The 21,728-nt window shown below is 37.9% G+C and overlaps 1 protein-coding gene across 3 annotated transcripts in view; it reads right to left on the bottom strand.

Annotated features, from left to right (window-relative positions):
* LOC143018093 (uncharacterized) overlaps positions 1-20,991 on the bottom strand; it is a 34,680-nt gene extending 13,689 nt beyond the window's left edge. For 2 of the 3 annotated variants that reach the window (XM_076173203.1, XM_076173205.1), the window contains exons 1-3: positions 20,460-20,991; positions 6,884-7,202; positions 4,753-4,956 (exon numbers count right to left, since the gene is read on the bottom strand). In XM_076173203.1, coding sequence (XP_076029318.1) covers positions 4,753-4,956; positions 6,884-7,189 — 510 coding nt within the window. In that variant the 5' untranslated portion in view covers positions 7,190-7,202; positions 20,460-20,991. The remainder of the gene's footprint in view (positions 1-4,752; positions 4,957-6,883; positions 7,203-20,459) is intronic. The other variant, XM_076173204.1, reaches the window with a different exon arrangement.
* Positions 20,992-21,728: the final 737 nt, after the last annotated feature.

The raw sequence follows: 21,728 nt of genomic DNA, 5'->3' as shown, positions 1-21,728 counted from the left end.
CTCAAGGATAATGTGGATGAAGGTGAAACTAGGAAAGGAGATGTGGGTTTTTGTAAGTGCATATGGGCCTGGCAGTGAGAAGAGTGTAGAAGAAAGGGAGGCTTTCTGGATAGATTCAAATGAGTGCATAGAGGGTTTAGGGAGAAGTGTAAATGTAATAGTACTGGGAGACCTTAACCCCTTCCATACGGTGCCGCACACGTAGGCGTCATGGGGAGCGAGTGTATTCGCGAGGCTGCCATATCGGCGTCTTGATTATATTTATTGTAGTCGCCCCTGTGTTTTTACATTCTCTCAAATGTGCCCTGAATCCCATTCTCTGTGGTATTCAAAATTCGCGGGTGAAAGAGAGAACGATCGATATAAGCGGTGACTATATTTTATGATGCGAGTATTATTACGACACGTCGTACGGCTGGCATTGGCTGCTGCCACTGAGATCTAAGTCCATGACGCCTACGTGTGCGGCACCGTATGGAAGGGGTTAATACTAGGGTAGGAAAGGATGCAATTGATGGAGTGGTTGGGAAATGTGGAGTTCCAGGAAAGAATCGTAGTGGAGAGTTGATGGTGGAAATGTGTCTAGAAAGAGAGTTGATGATAGCAAATACAGTGTTTCGGAAGAAAGTCAAGCATAAAGACACATGGGAGAGGGTGGAGGGAAGGGTGGTAGATAGAGCGTTAATGGACTATGTAGTGGTAAATAGGATTATGATAGGAAGAGTTAAGGATGTACATGTGCTAAGGGGAGAGGGTGAGGGAATATCAGATCATTTTTTGGTGGAAGGTAAGTTGAGAGTGGAGGACAGATGGAGAAAGAGGAAAGGGACAAAAGGTAGGGAGGTGCTTAGAGTGAACTCTTTAAATGAAGAGGAAAAGGAGAAGGAGTACAAGAAGAAGCTCAAGGAGGAGTGGGAGGGAGTGAAGGATAGAGTAGAGGTAGGTGTGGAGGAGGAATGGGGATGGTTCAAGGAGGGAGTCACAAAGTGTGCAAAGATGGTGTGTGGAACAAGAAGGACAGGAGGAAATAGAAGGAAGGGTAGTGAATGGTGGGATGAGGAAATGAAGAAGGTTGTAGAAGAGAAGAAGCGAGCTTACACAGATTGGTTACAAAATAGGACGAGGGAGTCATATGAGATGTACAAAGAAAAGAAAAGAGAAGTAAAGAAAAAGGTAAAGGAGGCAAAGAGGAGAGCAGATGTAAAATGGAGTAAGAGTATGACAGAAAATTTTGAAAGTAATAAAAAGATGTTTTGGAAAGAAATCAAGAGAGGAAGAGGAGGCAAATCAAGTAGAGAAGAAAAGGTAAAAGGTGCAGATGGAAAGATGATAATGGAGAAGGCAGTAAGGGGAAGATGGCAGAATATTTTAGGGAGTTGCTAAATGTGACGGAGGATAGGGAGTGAAAGATAGCTGCAGTGGGAAATGCTAAGAAAATGAGAATGATGAGAGAGGAAAATGGAGGAGAAATAAGGAAGGATGAAGTGAAGGCAGCAGTTAAGATGATGAAAGTAGGTAAGGCACCTGGTCTGGATGGATGCCATGTAGAATGTCTGAAAAAAGGAGGTACAATGATGGTGGACTGGTTGGTGAGGTTATTCAATGTTTGCTGGAGAGAAGGTAGAGTGCCAGAGGACTGGAGGAGTGCTTGTATAGTTCCACTTTACAAGGGAAAATGGGACAAGTGTGAATGTAGTAGTTTCAGAGGGATTAGCTTGTTAAGTGTAGTTGGGAAGGCTTATGGGAGGATCTTGATTGAGAGGATTAGGAGAGGAACAATGGGAGTAATTGGTGAGGAACAGTGTGGATTTAGGACAGGTAGAGGTTGTGTAGATCACATTTTTGTGTTAAGACAGATATGTGAGAAAGCTATAGGAAAGGGGAAGGATTTTTTTGGGCCTTTATGGATCTGGAAAAAGCTTATGATAGGGGAGACAGAAAGGCACTATGGGAGGTTATGCCGATATACGGGATAGGAGGAAAGCTTTTGGGAGCTGTCAAGAGTTTTTATGAGAGTAGTAGAGCTTGTGTTAGGATTGGAAATGGAGAGAGTGAGTGGTTTGAGGTAAAGGTGGGACTTCGTCAAGGATGTGTTATGTCACCCTGGCTGTTCAACTTATATATGAATGGGGTAGTGCGAGAGGTAAATGCAAGGGTAGTGGGTCAGGGATTGGAGATGGTTAAGGAAAATGGAGAAAAGTGGGAGGTGAGCCAGCTGTTGTTTGCGGACGACACTGCGCTTGTGGCAGGATCGGAGGAGGGATTGAGGAAGTTGGTGGCAGAGTTTGGGAGAGTGTGTGATAGAAGAAAGCTGAAGATAAATGTGGGTAAATGTAAGGTGATGAGATGTACAAGGGGTGAAAGTGTCAGTAATCTGGAAGTGAGCATTAAGGGAGAGCAACTGGAGGAAGTGGATAGTTTTAGATACTTGGGTGCAAATGTGGCAGGAAAAGGTGGAGTAAAGGTGGAGGTAGAATGTAGATTGAGAGAAGCGAGTAAATGCCTTGGTGGTTTAAAAAGTATAATAAGGAATAGAAATTTGGGAATGGATGCTAAGAGGTGACTGTATGAAGGAGTGATTGTGCCAACAGCACTGTATGGAGCAGAAACATGGAACATAAGAGAGGAAGAGAGAAGGAGCTTGAATGTGTTTGAGATGAAGTGTCTGAGAAGTATGATGGGGGTTACTAGGCTAGATAGAGTGAGAAATGAGGAGGTGAGGAGGAGAACAGGGGTGGAAAGGGAGTTGGGAGATAGGGTTGATGAAAGAGTATTAGGATGGTTTGGACACATGGAAAGAATGAGTGAAGAAAGACTAGTAAAGGAGGTATGGAAGGCAGATGTGGAGGGAGTGAACATGAGGGGACATCCTAGGATGAGATGGATGGATGGGGTGAAGGGGGCTTTGGGGAAGAGGGGAATGTCTGTTGAGGAAGGACAGGAGAGGACAGAAGACGGGTGAATGGAGAATGGTTGTATATGGAAGATGTTGTGATGCATGAGGTGGAATGGATGGGGGGATGGGGGTTAAGGTGGTGTGTGTGAACAAAATTTTGACGCAGCCCGAAGGGATTTCTCCCCGTCTTCTCCTTTATATGGGGGGACGGAGAGGGGGGGGGGTCGCCGATTTAATGAAGCGGCCTTGCTGTGGATGTGCTGTGTCTTGCAACACTGCTTCTGACCCAGGGGCAGTGGACAAGGTGCAGGGATGACCTGTCATCTAGGAGGTGCTAAGATGGGAGGGAGGGTGGAGGGGTGTGGAGTGTTTTCAGGGATGGAATGAGTGGGAATGATTTTATGCCTTTTCCTTTTTGGCTACCTCCCTAGTAAAGGGGAAAACCCCTTGGTATATGTATGTATGTATGTAGTGTGATGCAGCATACATATGGCAGCCAATGCTGCGTGTGAGAATTTGACTCATACTGAAGTGGTTAATATATCCCTTGATCCAAAAGGTGTGGTCTCTTGTTTGATCATGACTGAAAATACTCTAGCATTCAGATCTCCCAATACCACAACACTGACATTTCTTCCTAAACCCTCTATGCACTCATTTAAATCTATCCATAAAGCCTCTCTTTTCTCTACACTTTTCTCACTACCAGGCCCATATGCACTTACAAAGGCCCACATCTCCCTTCCCATTTCACCTTCCACATTCACCTTAACCTCTTCACTCCGGGGCACATCGCACGTCTGGCAGCATTAGCTGCCCGATGTGTGATGTTGTGTCATAATAATCGCATTATAAAAAATAAAGTCAGTCCTCAATCGTTCGTTCTCTTTCACCCGTGTATTTTGATAACCACAGAAAATATGATGAAGCCAGTTTAGAGAGAATGGAAGTTACGTAGGTACGACTACAATAAATATAATCAAGATGCCGACGTTGGCATCATCGAGTACCCACTTGCTCCTCATGCCGCCTACGTAGGCGTCACCGTATGGAAGTGGTTAAAGAAAATTCCTTCTACTCCACTGCAAACTTACCTATCTATTCACTTACTAATATAACCACCCCTTTTCTCCCTTGTCCTTTCTTCACTCCTGACACCCTCCCTATACACACAACCAAACTCAAACTCGCCCCTCTCTTTCAACTTAGTTTCTCTCAATGCCAGCACATCCATCTTCCTTCTCATAAACATACTGCCTATCTCTTCCATTTTACTCTCGTCTGTACTACACCCACTCACTTTAAAAGACCCAAACCTTTGGGTTCTGGTTGGAAAACTCCCAGACCCTCTTATGCCTTTGCTTTTAAGAATGTCCCCTTTGGGGCTACAGAGAATAAGATGCCTAGTCCTATCCTAATCCCATTTTTGTCACCTTTTACAACTCAAGTGGGAACACTTGGTGGCAGTATTCTTTCTTCCCTACCACAGGGTTCAGCAAAAAAGGAAATGTACATTCAGAGAAGTGGTACAGGTCAGTATCAAGAGTGGGGAACAGCATAATGGAGGGACCATTGCAGTATAACAAAGTAGCATCATTTCTCTGTGAATAGAGATTTCCTCTATCACAGACAAAATGGTATGTGATCTGGTCCATAGGGGTACCCCATATAGTATCAGCTGCATGCTACTGAGTTGATTTCAACCTCACAATAACATGCAGCCAATACCCCAGTTGGGGAATATGTTAATGTTCATAAGACATTTAAAAAGCCATTCAAAATGTAAACAAATACTGCATGAATTAAAAATACCACCAAAATGGCACAGCACACACATGACAAAAAGACAAATGTACCTGAAGTCCACTATGATACACTTCCGAGATGTTTGCGAACTCTGTTAACATAGACTGGGCTTGCCGAAGGGATTCAATAGAATTCCTAAATAATCTGTCCTGAACTGTTGCCAAGTTTTTGCAGAATTCATCAAATTTGTGTATTGCAACTGCCTTAGCATCATATAACTGATTCAAGTTTTCCTCATATTCCTTGATGCTTTTCTGTAAAACAAGACAATTATTATATGCATTATATTTGAAACAGTCTGACTAAAGAAAATTCTTCATTGTGTATACTTGTATTTTATCATCCAGTTCATATCTTTTTTATCAATCAATCCATTGGGCCAGGTCTCTCTTGCAGGAGAACCACAACTCCCAAATAACCACCACTCACCAGGAGAGTAGCCCACAAGTCACTCGAAGGAGAGATTTTATGTTGTTGTCAGGATAGGGTGAAAGGGGGACTATATAATATGAGGTGCTAAGTCTTCTGTATGATGGTTGCATTTGGGACAACTGGAGTCTGTGGCTAGGCCTATTCTGTGTTAGTATGGTTTAACTGAAGGGGGATGGCCTAAATGCAGTCATGCCAGTGTGGTTTTTACTTGTCTTGGGATAAATTTCTCAACCAGGCTGGTGTCTCAGGAAGCCTAATGAAGTATAAAATTTAAAGGTTCTTGTGAACTACATGTTTTGTGACCTGAATGATTATGCATTTTTGTATGGATAAGTTTTGAGGTACAAGTGGCAGGTTATTGTTATTGATGTTTGAGATGTTCCTGGATTTTTTTTTTTTTTTTTTTTTTTTTTTTTTTTTTTTTTTCTAGTTTTAGTATATAGGATTGGAGGGGTCCTGTCTCTTTGCTTCTATTCATCAAACTGCCTTACATGCATTTATGGTGCTATAGGTGCAGTTGTTTGAAAGACTTAACTTAAGGCTTTCTCATTTCTTTTATGTGTAGCTCCTTATGTTTTCATTCACATTAAACTGGCAACCTATGGCTGCATATATATATATTTTTTTTTCTTCACTGAAACTCATCTCATTCTTCCAACTTTTGTTGGATGTTTAACACATTCCACTACTTTTTATTTCATGGGGCCACCAGCACCACCAATGGCAGATTTCTTCTAAGGTGGCATAAGTTAGCAAATAAAGACAAATAACTATGACAAGGGCAGGAGGCGACTGAGGGAAAGGAATAGAGGTAGGTAACTTCATATTGACCAAGAAGTACCCATAAGCGGGTTTAAAATCAGGTAGCCAATATATAAATATATGAACAGAGTTGGTGTTGTTGTTACTGTTGTTATTATTGTTGTATTTGTTGTTGTTATTATTATTATTGTTGCTGTATTGTTGGGTAACCCAGAGTGTCAGTGGACTATGACACCAGAGTTACAGAAGAAACTGGTCACCCTATAAAGATCCTACTAGAGGTTCTCTACCCTAGATACAAGTATGTTGTGTTGACCAAACTGTATTTACCTAATTGTAATATATAGTGAAGGAACAATGGTCATGGGGTCCTGTCTCTTACTCTCCAATCATCATACTGCTTAACATGCATACTTGGTGACAATTTAGGCTATATCCCCTTACTCTCCATTTATCATACCAGTGTTGAACAATCTGTAAATATATGTGTATGTGCAAGGCGGCCTACCAATGGATCTGTGTCATCCATTGTATTTATCTAACTCTAGGTAAATAGAATGTTAGTACTATGTGAAAAGCTACTTCACGTTTAACAAATTCTTGGCTTTCGCAACCAACCCTCTCCCTAATTCATTCATTAAAGTGAAAATTTAATGCATTACCATCAATGATAACTCTATACCTTTAGAACAGGGGTCCTCAACCCTTTTGCCCATAAAGTACCCCATTAATCTGACACCAACTACAGAATGGTAATATACTAAGACTAACTTAATTTACATTGATACTGCAATATCATAAAATAGTCCAAATTATAATGTTTTTATTAAACAGAAGCATTAACATCCCAAGCAATTTAGGGATACTACACATGCAGAAACAAAACTGCAGTTTACTGCCAAACAGTACTGAACTTCATCCAATTAAGTACCTTTGAAAAATTTCCTGCAAACCTCTAAACCCCAGGTATCCCTGAAATAGACTAACCTTTTGTGAAAGTCCTTTGATAACATCAAGAAGTCCATGATTGATAGGAAGAGTATCCAGTGCTGTGACATCTATCATCTTTCGACATGTTGGGCACCTTATTTTTCTATTTTCCCACAAGGATGAAGCACATGAAGAGCAGACAACGTGTCCACAGTCTGGGAGTACACAGGGTTTGTGACGCCGCCCATTATAGTATTCATAACAAACAGAACAGGCTAAAATCTCTTCATCTATTTGTACCACTCCTAAATCTTTACTTGGGCTGGAGTTCTCGCCATGACTTGGAATATTGGATGCTGCCATATCTTTATGATAACTGCCAAAGAGTTTAACAATACTGTAATTCCCTCAAATATTTTTCACTTTACATCTGGCAAAATCATTTATCAAAAATATTTCAACACAATTTCATATACTTTATTTCCGCAAAATACAACTAGGTAAATATAGACAAAATACATTAATCATAACAAAGAATAGATGGGTAAAACATCTGGAAGACAACAACATATTAAGCCCAAAACAATTCGGGTTCAGACAAGGAAGATCATGCACCACAAACTTAATATGCTTCTACTCAAGGCTAATAGACATAGTGCAAGAAAGAAATGGATGGGCTGATTGTGCATTCCTAGACTTACAAAAAGCCTTTGACAAAGTACCACACAGAAAATTATTAAAAAAACTGGAACACATAGGAGGAATACAAGGGAACCTACTAAAATGGATGGAGGACTTCATGACTGGTAGAAAGATGAGAGTAGTGCTCAGAGAAAAATATTCAGATTGGAAAGAGGTAATCAATGGAGTACTGCAAGGATCTGTACTGGCACCAATAATGTTTGCTATCTATATGAATCTATATGACCCAGGGCGGTGGGCAAGGTGCAGGGATGACCCGTCATCCAGGAGGTGCTCAGATGAGAGGGAGGGTGGGAGGGGTGTGGAGTGTATTTAGGGATGAAATGGGTGGGAGTGTTTTTATGCCTTTCCCTTTTTGGCTACCTCCCTTGAAAGGGGGAAAAAGCCTTGGTATATGTATGTATGTATCTATATGAATGACATGGATGAGGACGTGAACTGTTACATGAGCTTCTTTGCTGACGACGCCAAACTGTTAAGGAAAGTAGAAACTGATAAGGACTGTGAAGCACTGCAAGAAGACCTGAATAGGGTATGGAACTGGAGTCAGAAATGGGAAGTGGACTTTAATACTAAGAAGTGTAGCATAATGGAGTTTGGAAAAAGCAAAAACAGAATATCAGGAAAATATACAATTGGAACCAAGGAAGTAAAGAAAGTAGGATCAAAAAAGATTTGGGAGTAATTATCACAAACGACTTGTCCTATGATATACAGATTAACAAAATTATCGGGGAGACTTACAACTTGCTAAGATCAATAAAAGTGGCATTTGCATACTTGGACGAAGACATGTTAAAAAAAATATTGGTTACATTGATAAGGCCTAGACTAGAGTATGCAGTGACATTGTGGTCCCCCAGTACCATAAAGAATATAAAGAAAATAGAAAGAATCCAAAGAGCAGCTACAAAAATGGCACCTGCACTTGCAAACCTATCATACAAGGAGAGATTGGCTAAACTGGAGTTACCAACACTGGAGCAAAGAAGAGAGGTGACCTACTGACCATCTACAGAATCACAAAAGGCACAGAGATACTTGATAGAGAGGACTTACTTAACTGGGACAAGAGAAACACAAGAGGACATGGAAAGAAAATAAAAAAAATAGCTATAGAAGAGAACTGAAGATAAACAGTTTTCCACATAGAGTTTTGGACACTTGGAACAAACTAAATAATGAAATAGTATGCACAAAATCCATTCATGAGTTTAAAAGCAAACTAGACACTTTTGTTGATCCCGTCATCACTGAAATCATTGTCATCATCGGTCCGTCTTTTGTTTACAAGATGCCTGGCCTCCTAGACCATGTCCCCCTCTTCCTCATTTCCTTCCATTTCCCTCAATAATCCCTCCCCTTCTCCTTTTTTATCATTTTTCCACTACACCACAAGCTTTCCCATTCCCTATAAATACAATAAGGTACTTCCTTGACATTGAGATCCACGGAGACTTTCCTTTTTCTTCGGAATTCCAATTCTCTCTGTCCATCCGACGAAAGTGTGTATGTATTTACCTAGTTGTACTTACCTAGTTGTATTTTATGGGAAGGGGAGCTATGCTCGTGGGGTCCGTCTTCATATCTCATTTCATCTAAACTATTTTTAAATTCATGTATTGTTTTTGCACACACCACTTTCTCATCTAACTTGTTCCAACTGTCTATTACTCTGTGAGGAAAGCTGTTCTTTTTCACATCTCTTCTATAGCTGTCTTTCTTGATTTTCTTTCCGTGTCCTCTTGTATTTCTATCATCCCATTTTATCAGATTCTCTCTATCAATAATTTCTATGCCTTTCATGATTCTGTAAATAGCTATCAAATCTCCTCTCTCTCGTCTTTGCTCTAGTGTCTGTAGTTCAAGTTTTGCTAGTTTCTCTTCATATGATAGTTTTGAGAGTGTTGGTGCCAATTTTGTAATTGCTCTTTGTATTCTTTCAAGTTTTTTATACATTTTTTTGTACTTGGTGACCACATCGTTGCAGCATATTCCAATCTTGGTCTTATCAGAGTGATTAGAATTTTCTTCACCATTTCTTCATCCAGGTATGTAAATGCCACTTTGTTATTAAATTATAAGTTTCTCCAAAAATCTTATTTATATGTTTCTCAGGTGACATATTATTCATAACAATGACTCCCAGGTCCTTCTCATTTTCTACTTTTATTATTCCTTCTTCTCCCAATTTATATGATCCTGTTATTCTGTTTTTGCTTTTTCCAAATTCCATTATACTACACTTTTTAGTGTTGAACTCCATCTCCCACTTCCTACTCCATTCCCATACTTTATTTAGATCACTCTGTAGTGACTCACAATCTTCTTCCGTGTTCACTTTTTTTTAATAGTTTTGCATCATCTGCAAAGAAGCTCATATAACTTTCAATTTCTTCATCCATACCATTAATATATATAGCAAACATTACTGGGGCCAGAACTGTTCCTTGTGGAACACCGCTTATTACGTCATCCCATTTTGAGTGTTTGTCTCTTATCACTACTCTCATTTTTCTTTCTTGCAAAAAGTCTTCCATCCATTTAAGCAGTTTGCCCTGTATTCCTCCTTCAGTTTCTAATTTCTTAAGCAACTTCTTATGTGGTACTTTGTCAAAAGCTTTTTTTAGGTCTAGAAATGCACATCCATCTCTTTCTTGTATTATATCTATTAGCCTTGAATAAAAACATATTAAATTAGTGACGCATGATCGTCCTTGTCTGAATCCAAATTGCCTTGGATTTAGCACGCTGTTTCTTTACTCTTCGAAGGCCGTAGTTGAGTCAGTAAATTCATGTGTAGACGTTAGTAGTGTACCAGAGATTACAAAGGAAGTAGAATTTGCTCTAAAAACAATGAAAAGAGGAAAAGCACCTGGGGATGATGGTATATCAATAGATCTATTGAAAGACGCTGGTAAATTAGTTCATATTAAATTAACTGAGTTGTACGCCCAGTGCTTACGTCAAGAAAGTGTTCTGAATGCGTGGTGCAATGCTATAGTGATTTTGCTTCATAAAAAAGGAGACCAGAAGGACCTTAGTAACTATCGACCGATTAGCTTGCTATCAAACATATATAAAGTATTCTCCAAGATCCTTACAAATAGACCGAGTCAAGTTTCAGATGGAAACCAACCGAGAGAACAGGCAGGCTTTAGAAGCGGATATTCAACTCTAGACCATTTGCAGGCGATAAACCAACTAATCGAGAAAACGACAGCATATAATATACCTCTGTGTTTAGCTTTTGTAGATTACGAGAAGGCCTTTGATTCAGTAGAACAAATAGCAATACTAAACTCGCTACGCAAACAGGATACAAACAAACAGATCGTAAGAGTTTTAGAACAGATTTATTCGAAAGGTACCGCTATAGTTCAACTACATAAAGATACAGAAAAGATCAAAATCGAGAAAGGAGTACAGCAAGGCGATACAACTTCACCCAAACTATTTACAGCTTGTTTAGAAGATATTTTCAGAAGGTTGACCTGGGAAGAGAAAGGTTTGAAGATTAATGGCGAATATTTGAACCACCTAAGATTTGCAGATGACATCATTCTTATTTCAGAAAGAGCAGAAGAATTGCAAGATATGCTGAACGATCTAAACAAAGAAAGTATCAAAGTAGGTTTAAAAATGAATAAGAGTAAAACCAAAGTAATGTTCAACATGAAAGTTCAAAGTAAAGAGATTGTAATTGATGATGAGAGTCTTGAGGAAGTTGAAGAGTATAATTATTTAGGTCAGATGGTGAAGGTGATGAAAGATCACGATAATGAGATAAAAATACGCATTACAATTGGTTGGAAAATGTTTGGTAAGTATAATAAAATCCTGAGAGGCTCTCTACCTTTATGTTTGAAACGTAAAGTTTACAACCAATGCATTCTACCAGCAATAATCTACGGATGTGAGACTTGGAAGCTGACGAGGGCGATGGAAACAAAGCTAAGGACTGCACAGAGGAGAATGGAGAGATCAATGATGGGAATAACACCGAGAGACCGAAAGAGAGCAAGTTGGGTGAGAGAGCAGACTAGAGTGAAAGATATTGTGGAAGCAGTAAAAGAGAGGAAGTGGAATTGGGCAGGTAAGTTGGTGCGAACGACTGATGAGCGATGGAGCAAGTGTGTTACTGAATGGACGCCGCGAGATAGGAAGCGTGGAAGAGGGAGACCAGACAGAAGGTGGAAAGACAAGATCAAGAGGTTTGCGGGAGTGACGTGGCAGAGGGTGGCACGGTCGTGTGAATCATGGAATGCTATGAAGGAGGCCTTTGTTCAGCAGTGGACTCAGGATGGCTGATTGATTTTTTCTAAATATTTTACCCATTTACTTTTGATAATTCTTTCACATATTTTTGCTATTGTACTTGTTAGAGAGACTGGTCTATAGTTGGTAGGATCTTCTTTATTACCTCCTTTATATATAGGTACTATATTTGCTTTTTTCCAATCTTCTGGAACTTTTCCTTCTTTCAAGGAACTATTTATTATGCTATGTATTTTGTCTGCCAGTTCATTTCTGCATTCTTTCAAAATCCAGTTTGCAATTTCATCTGGTCCATGCAATTTTCTAACATCAAGATTACTCAAGTGTTTCATTATTTCATTCTTTGTTACTTCTATTTCTTTCATAGTGGGACTTTCTCTTTCCATTCGATCTCTTCCGGTTGTATATTCTCCCTTGTAAACACTGATTTAAAATGCCTGTTCATAATTTCGGCCATTTCTATTTCCTCAGTGTATTCAACTCCCCCTTGTCTTAATTTCTCCAAGTCTTGTTTGTTTTTTAGTTTGTTGTTTACAAATCTGTAGAATAGTTTTGGTTGATCTTTACATTTTTCTATGACATCTTTTTCATATTTTCTCTTTTCCTCTCTGCACGCTTGTACATATTCATTTCTATAACAAGTATATATTTTCCATTTTTCAGGTCTTTTGTCTTTCTTACATTTGGTCCAAGCTTTGTCTCTTTTGTCTTTTAACACTCTACAACTTTTGTTGTACTAGCACTTTACATATTCTTTTTCTTGTTTTTGTCTTGGGACATACTTTTCCACTCCTTTTTTTATAAATTTTTGTCAAAATATTCCATTTCTCTTCTACTGTTGTATCTTCTTTGTGTATTCTTTCCCAGTTTTCATTTTGGAAGAATTCTCTTATTTCTATAAAAAAAAAAAAAAAAAAAAATTCATACATCATTCTTCCTTTTCTATATTGTTCATTTCTTTTCATGTATTTTTTCTCATTTAGTTCTAGTTCTATCAATATGTGGTCACTTTAACTTATTGGTGCCTGGTATTCTATCTTTTCCACTATTTCAGGTTCTGTTATGATTATTAGATCTAGTCTCGATGGTTCTTCATTTCTATACCCAGTGTTCCCTTGAATCCATTGTGTCATTGTGTGGTCAATAATCATCTCAAGTAGAGCGTTTCCCCATGAGTCTTCTCCACCCTTTACGGTCATCTCTTCCCAGCAGATTTCTTTGCAATTAAAGTCACCCATCATAACTATTCTTCCTCCATCTTCCATTATCTTGTTTAATGTTATTCTTGTGTCTTCTAACATACTTTTATGTTCACTCTCTTCCCACGAGGCTGTTTTTGGGGGCACATAGTTTATTACAAACTTTCTGCTCTTCTTATCTCTGTCTTCTACTTCTATCATAATCATCTCTACTCTATTCTTTCCATATGTGACACTCTTCACGTTTATATCCTTCTTAGTCAGGAACATAACCCCTCCCCCTTGTTTTATCTTTCTGTTTCTAATCCAATAATTATATGCATTGTGTCCTATGCTGTTGGGTGGTTGTGGACCTTTTAATTTTGTCTCTACAATTCCCATTATGTTCGGTTCTTTTTCCTTCAGATACTCGTTCAGTTCATTCAGTCCTGTTATTAATCCATCTATATTTGTGTACGACACTCTTAACTTTGTTATTTTCATTGTATTCTCTGTTTCTTTTTTGTTTCTCTCTGTTATGGTCCATTTTCTCAATTTCATATTCACTACTCTCCAGTAGAATTCTTCTTTTTCTGACTCCATTCTGGTCTCGTTTTTTTTTTTTTTTTAGCTTCTTTCCTTTTCATTTTTTCTTCCTCTCTTTCCTCTTTATTCATTTCTCTTTTTATCCATACCTTTTTATATTGTTCACTTGCTGCTAGCTTCCCTGTTTTTGCTAAGATATTCTCTGCTGTTGTTTGTGATCTGAATTTAATCTTAATTGGTCTGGTCTTATCTGTACTATATTTTCCGAGCCTAAATGTCTCTTTGATTTGTTTCATTATTTCAGGTTCATCTTCCTGAACTAATTCTAGTAAACTGCTTACTTTTTCTTTTTCCTCACTGATCCTTGAAGTTCTATCTAGGTTATGTTTCTCTTCCATTCCTAATATAATAATACATTTCTTTTTATCTGCTAAGTCTCTTACTATATTCTCCTTCTGTCTCATCACTTTGATAACTGAGTCTTCAGTTTGTTCTTTCATTTGTTGTTTAATTATATCAGTAAATGCAACTTTACTGTTTTCCTGGATTTTTCTCCAACTCTGTGCTTCTTTTGCTATGGCCTCTTTATTGTCTTTATTGTTCCTTTCTAATTCTTCATTCTCCTCTTTTACTTCTTTTAACTGTCTTTTTAATTCTTCAATTTCATTAGTTAAATTTTTGTTCGCCTTCTCTTGTTCTTCCAATCTTTCAACTCTCTGCGCAATGTTGGTTACGTTACCGAACCTATCTTCCCAATGTTCAATCATCTTATCAAGTTTCTCCTCTAGTCTTGTCAATCGGGGGAGGTTGGTATCGCCCCCACCCTCATTAAATCCCTGGAAATTATTATCCTCACCTTCCATTGTGCTGCTCTTATCTATATTTCTAATCTTTACAATTTTGTTAATCCCATCAGAATCATCGGTCCTTCGTTTGTTTACAAGACGTCTGGCCTCTTGGGCCACGTCCTTCCCTTCCTCATTTCCTTCCATTTCCCTCAGTAATCCCTCCCCTTCACCTTTTTCCTCACTTTCCTAAAACACCACGAGTTATCCCCTTCCCTGTAAATACAATAGGTACTTCCTTTGCGTTGAGGTCCACGAATATTTCACTTTTTCTCCAGAACTCTAATCTTCGCCGTCCATCCGACAAAAGTGTGTGTGTCGTGTAACAAACATATGAGCTGTCTATGAATTTCGTGGAATATTAGTCATAGCTTCGTGTTTGGTTCGATGTACATAATTCTAGCGATTAATAGGACTGGGCAGTTGGTTTTTGGATAGTGAGCGTTATTGTTGTGTTGTTGCAGAAAACGTAGTTCGTTGTTATGGAAGTTTTTTTCGTGGTGATTACTCTCGCGTACTGATTTTGAATTTTCCCATCAACTTACTGTTTTGTTTTCCTATTATACCGTCTATTTCTATTTGAATATATTTCTGCTACAATTATACTTTATACATATACTGAATTAGATATTATTGTATACAGACGCTCCTCTACTTACGTTCATTCGTTTTACGTTTTTTCGATTTTACGTTTGAACTGACTGTAAAAAAAAATGTAAAACAAAATTTTTTGAGTGAATTTTTTAGTTTAGCACGCTCTCCATAGTTCAAACGATACTTGCGCTTGACGCTACGTCCATTGTTTACATTGCACAAACGACAAACTGAACATGCCTTGCCTCCTCCTCCTCCTCCTCCACCATCTCAATTAATGTTGCTTGAATTTAATTTATTTGAAATTAATATTATCATTTTACAATGTTATGTGTATAATTAATTATTTAGGGGTGTTTTATAAGGTATGGTAATAGAATTTATGGATGTATAATACAGTAACAACTTACGTTCATTTTCAACTTACATTCGGCCGTTCGGAACGTAACTAAAACGTAAGTTGAGGAGCGTCTGTATATATGTATATATTTATATACCTCCAAAATACTAAATTATAAATTTTTCCTTGACTCCACCACCACAGTCTGGTAACATCTGGTAACATTGGACTCTGAGACGCACATGTGGCCAGTTGACGGAAAATGCTCAACTTAGCAGATCGTTCCCGCTAAATTGAGCTATTTCCATAGACACGCGTCTGGCCAGCTAGCGGAAAATGGTCAACTTAGTGGACCATTTCTGCTAAGTTGAGCATTTTCGTTATTGCTATTTGCAGTTCGCTAATTTGAGCTTCCGCTAAATTGATATCCGTTAAATTGGGCTTCTACTGTATGATACATATACCTTTCAGTATCATACATGTTCAGCTGTAACACTCAACCTTGTACCTTACTCGTATCAATAATGTTTATTTTCTCTATATTTACGGTTTCCTTTCAAGAAATTTGGCTAAACTTCTTTTATAAAGTATTTTCATTTTTTATTTTTTATTTGCAAAACTATAAATGTAAAAGAAAATATTCCATATATTTTTTATTATTAGGTTTGTATATCCTTTACAAAGGTTATATTTCAGCCTTTGTTATAAAGTACAGTATTTTTGTTTTTGAAGTGTACTTATCACTTGTTTGCAAAGATATATATTATGCCAAATGTCTTACATTATAGAATCTTTTTCTTACTGAATTTTCTTCAATATCCTTTCAAAAATTTTGTCTCTACTTTACTTATAAAGTATTAATGAAGAGGTCAAACATAGGAAAGCCACACTATAACATATATATTTATTCTTTGATATAAACCAATTATAATGATATAAGTCTACTCAAGATTGGAGCGTATGTGTGTTGTATAGGCTTTATAAAATATGTAGGCCATAATCAGTTAATTACATGAAGAGGAGTCGGAGTTAGAGTCGGTGGTGCCAAAAATAGAGGAGTCAGAGTCGGAGTCGGAGGTTTTGTGTTCCGACTCCACAGCCCTGAATGGGGCATTGGATTTATGATGAATGGCTACCAAACAGAAACAGAAGAGGACAGGAGATAGAGTGACCACAGAATAGTTAAGAATGAACGAGGAAATGATGTAGCCCACAGGCATTTCTTCTTGTCTGGTATGTGCTTTCTTGTGTGGATGAGAGGGGGGTAGGGGGTTGCCATGTAATAAAGTGGTAGAGGCAAACCAGCTTCAGCTGTCAGGTCCAGCTATGAAGGTGCTATCTCTTGCTGCAATGCCTCTGACCATAACAGTAAGCAGGGAAGAGGATGACCATTCATTCATGAGGAGCTAAGATGGGAAAGACACTGGTTTTTGGATGGGTGTGGGATAGATGTAGGGTGGGCACATGCTTTAACTCGACCACCCCTTCATACGATGGAAAAGAACTACTGGAGTGTGTATGTATGTACTTTTCTGTATTTAAGATATTTTACAGAGCTGGGCGTATTCCTCAGCGCTCTCCTAGGTGCATTCCTCAGTGCATCCCACTTTAGTTTGGCTGCAGTTAGTGCTCCCAAACTATTAAAGCAATATAGATGCTGGTATAGTATGTGGCCTACGAAATTTTTCTTTGGTATAGTATGTGGCCTATTAGACTTTTATTTCGGTATGAACCTGTCTCATAAGCTTTAACAGTTTGGGAGCGCTAACCATAGCCAAACTAAAGTGGAGCACACCAAGGAACGTGTCCAGCTCTGATATTTTATGGTACTTTTTTCAGAAGTGCACACCTATGTGATACAGCATTAAAAAATTAAATAATAATCTTATCAATTATAATACATCAATGTAATATATGTTTTTCTTGGGATAAATCAATAACTGAAAAACTTGGTAAGAGTGATACATACACAAAAGGAGCCATGGCAATTCCTTGAGATGCCATCTTTGTTTTGATGGATTCAGAGGTCAAAGACAATGACCCTGATTTCCTTTAGAATTACAGGTACTACATTACTGTATGCAGGTTAGGTAGAGTAGGTTCAGTTAGGTTAGGTTAGAATAGAATAGATGAATTCATCATAATTTAATTTCTTTGACCTCCGCATCTATCAAAATAAATGTGTCTCAAGTACCATTTTTAACAACTTTTCCTGTTATTGACTTCCACCAAGAAAAATGTATATTATGTTGATGCATTATAATTTACAAAATTAATATTTAATTTTCAATGCTATATTGCATATAAGTGTACCTCTGAAAATCTATATATTTTATTTCTTTTTCTGTGGCATCTATTTATGTAAATTTTTAGAAGTGCACACCTACACAATATAACAATAGAAAATCAAACAATAATTTAGTAAATCGTAATACATCAATATAAATTATGTTATTCTTGGTGGAAATCAATAACAGAAAAAGTTGTTGAAACCTATATACAAACAAACACTTCAGATACTTGAAACGCCATCTTTGTTTTGGTAGATGCAGAGGTTGAAGAAATGAAAGTATGATAAATTTGCATTTAGTAATGCAGTACAGGTACCTGTATATTCTGGAGGTCATTCGGGTTGTCATCATCATCTTCAACCTCCAAATCTATCAAAAAGTCAAAGATGCCATCTAAAGGAGTTGAAGCAACTTCATTTGTGCATAGCTTTTAGCAACGTTTTCTGTTATTGATTTCCACCAAGGAAATTGCATATTATGTTCATGTATTATAATTCACAAATTAATATTTAATTTTCTAATGTTATATCACGTAGGTGTGCAAAACTAAAATAACACCAAATATATTTCACATGCAATAAAGAAAGACGTGCAATGTCACAACGTGTTTGCGTGATACTGGAATAGAACCGAAATAAATATCTGTAGACCTATGAAATCCAAAAGGACAATTTATAGTTTCACCCAACCATAGAATTTGATATGTGGCTTATGTGTTTCTGGTGAGAAATGTTGTGATATGAACGATGGGTGTACATCATTTCCATCACAAATGCGTACTTTTGAAGTAATTAAGTATTGAAGTTATGCACTTATGCCTACATCTTCCGAACGATCTGGGGTGACGTGTGGGAAATCGGGGTTTTTGGCTGGGGAAGACTAAGAAATGGAGTAATGTGCGTTGCAAAACAGGTATAAAATGAACAAAAACACTTAAAATATATATTAAAAAAATTAAAATAAAATTTTACCGCCGGAGTCTAGCGGTAGCCATTTTTGTTTTTCCCAACGATTCGAAAAAGGTCTCGCTAGATCTCTAACAATTAGCGAAGTCCTCTCCAGCCGCGCTAGACTTCCTAACCGTAAACTAACGTTACCTCCGTTAGGTTAGGTTAGTTTACGGTTACCAAGTCTTGCATGAGCATCTTCCCTAAATCTAGCGCTTCTACTCACAAATACTTACAATCGTTAGTAAACAAACATGGCGCCGCATGCGGCACCCACCTATATGGGATTTTTTTTTTTTTTTTTCATTTCTTTAGTCTTCTTCATTTTACACCTGTTTGGCAATGCACATTACTCCATTTATTAATCTTCCCCACCCAAAAACCCTAATTTCCCAAACATCCCCTCACATCATTCGGGAGATGTAGTCATAAGTGCATAATGTTGCGGGCCAGCTTGCAAACAAAGCCTTGACCTAGGGTTTCCCCGCGTCGACCATAACTTGGCATAGCTTGGCACGGCGTGGGTACGCCCAGTGACAACAACTGTGCATGCGCGGAGGTGAACACTGTTACTGTGTATATATCATTTTAGTTAGTTAGGTACGTAGCTATTTCCATTTATGATTACTGAATACTTTTCAAGAGTATTTTATTAATTCATGTGTGTCTTGTTATGTGTGCTAGTGATTACAGAGTTGTCCTATGAATATATCTTACGTTGCCGTATGGTGACGTCTGGCAACTCTGTTCACGCTGACCCCTGTTCAATGCGCGGGGTGGCGTCGATTCCTACTTCTACCCTTGACCCGAGAGGTCATGTTCCCATCATTTCCCTAAGTATTTTGTAGTAGTTAAGTTAGGCTTTAGTTAGGTTGTTGCTTGTATGGTGATTTAATTGTTGTATCGTATATTAATTGTCTAAATAGATATATAATTAACATACTTCACACTTTCAATTAAGCCCCAGTGACAAGTAGAGTTCGTTGTTGTAGTCATATTTATCTAGACTGCAACACATAACTTCAATACTTAATTACTTCAAAAGTACGCATTTACGACGGAAATTATGTACACCATTGTTCATATCACATTTCTCACCAGAAACACATAAGCCACATATCAAATTCTATGGTTGGGTGAAACTATAAATTGACCATCCAAAATTCTTGAGCCCTTTTGACTTTTCTTTTCAAACCTTTAATACAAATTTGTTTAAACTTTTTAATTTTACAAGACAAAACCTTACAATGAGAAGTTCAGAAAATTTAATTATTCTATTACAATACTTGCTTCATGATTACTGTAGTGGTGAGCTATTAGTGAATCTAGGTAACATGACAATACATTTATTAAATTATTTCCACCGATACTTTGCATCTTTTTATTTTACGATTGCTGATCAAATTAGAATTAACTCCTCAGACTTACTTTCGGCTTACTATTTTCTCGCTTCTGACACTACTGCAGTCAATTGTGGTCGCCCCATAAAAAAAAAGGGGAAATCCAGCGGCTGGAAGCAGTTCAAAGAAGCTTCACCCGTCAGATCCAGGGGATGAGGGAACTAAATTACTGGGACCGCCTCAAGGAACTCAATCTATTCTCCCAACAAAGAAGGAGAGACCGGTACAGAGCCATCTACCTGTGGAAGATCCTAGAAAAGCATACACCAGACCCCACAAACTCTTCTACACTGCACTCACAATACAATAAACGAACAGGGCGAAAGTGCAATTTAGAAGAACCCTTCCAACCAAAGCCCCAGAGCGAATCAAGACTTTACTTGCTGCCAGCTTGGGGCATGAAGGGCCAAGGATCTTCAATGCACTCCCTAAACAAATAAGAGACATAACAGGCTGCACGGTCACGGTGGACACATTTAAGGCTGGCCTGGACAGATACTTAACGTCCTTACCTGATGAACCACCGGTACCAGGTTATACAGACAACTGTCGGGCAGCCTCAAACTCCATCCCGGATCAAGTGGACCTACTAGCTAGGGACGCCAAAACCGGATTCAGCGGCGGATCACCGTGACTGTGAGGGATCAACCTCAGAACAACACCAAGTAAACCAAGCAAGTAAACTTCTATTCAGTAATTTGTTGCTGTCGACGTGTTTACTCGGGAAATCCCTTTGTTACTACAAGATATCTCCTCATTGCTCGATTTAGCTTCTTTGTCTTCCCCTCCACATTCAACATTGTGAAATTTGCTTATCATACTTACTTATCCTATCTTTAAATATTATATTAATATTTGTTCTTTGCAGTTTCAATAAAATCAGATCGGATAAGAATTATCATTTGTTCTAGTGAAATAACTGAGGCTTGGCATTTTCGTCACAATTTCTTTGAATTAATAACTTGTAGCAAATAGCAATCATGCTCAATCGTTTATATTTTGGTAGATTATAATTAGTAACTTTTGTTTGTCGTATACATACCTCTCAATGATAACAAACAATATACAGGTGAGCTTCGATATGCGCAATAACCCAAACATTTTGTTTTTGGTATCACTCAGTTTATCAACCATGTTACATAGAAAATTAAGTAGAAATTTTGTTTGTCTGATATAATTGAAATTTTAGCGGACGGTAGATGATTTCTTCTTTCACAAATTTTTGCTATTGTACTTGTTAGAGAGACTGGCCTATAGTTGTTAGGGTCTTCTTTATTTCCTCCTTTATATATAGGTACTATATTTGCTTTTTTCCAATCTTCTGGAAATTTACCTTCTTTCAATGAACTGATTATTATGCTATGTATTATATCTGCCAGTTCATTCCTGCATTCTTTCAAAATCCAGTTTGCCATTTCATCTGGTCCATGCGATTTTCTGACATCAAGATTACTCAAGTGTTTCAATATTTCATTCTTTGTTACTTCTATTTCTTTCATAGGGGGGACTTTCTCTTTCCATTCAATCTCTTCAGGTTGTATGTTCTCCCTTGTAAACACTGATTTAAAATGTTTGTTCATAATTTCTGCCATTTCAATTTCCTCTGTGTATTCAATTCCTCCTTGTCTTAATTTCTCCAAATATTGTTTGTTTTTCAGTTTGTTGTTTACAAATCTGTAGAATAGTTTTGGTTGATCTTTACACTTTTCTATGACATCTTTTTCATATTTTCTCTTTTCCTCTCTGCACGCTTGTACATATTCATTTCTATAACAAGTATA

This window comes from Oratosquilla oratoria, chromosome 34, assembly GCF_046742065.1.
Source record: "Oratosquilla oratoria isolate Oo_2021 chromosome 34, ASM4674206v1, whole genome shotgun sequence".
NCBI lineage: Eukaryota > Metazoa > Arthropoda > Malacostraca > Stomatopoda > Squillidae > Oratosquilla > Oratosquilla oratoria.
This window is presented reverse-complemented; position numbering and strand designations above follow the sequence as displayed.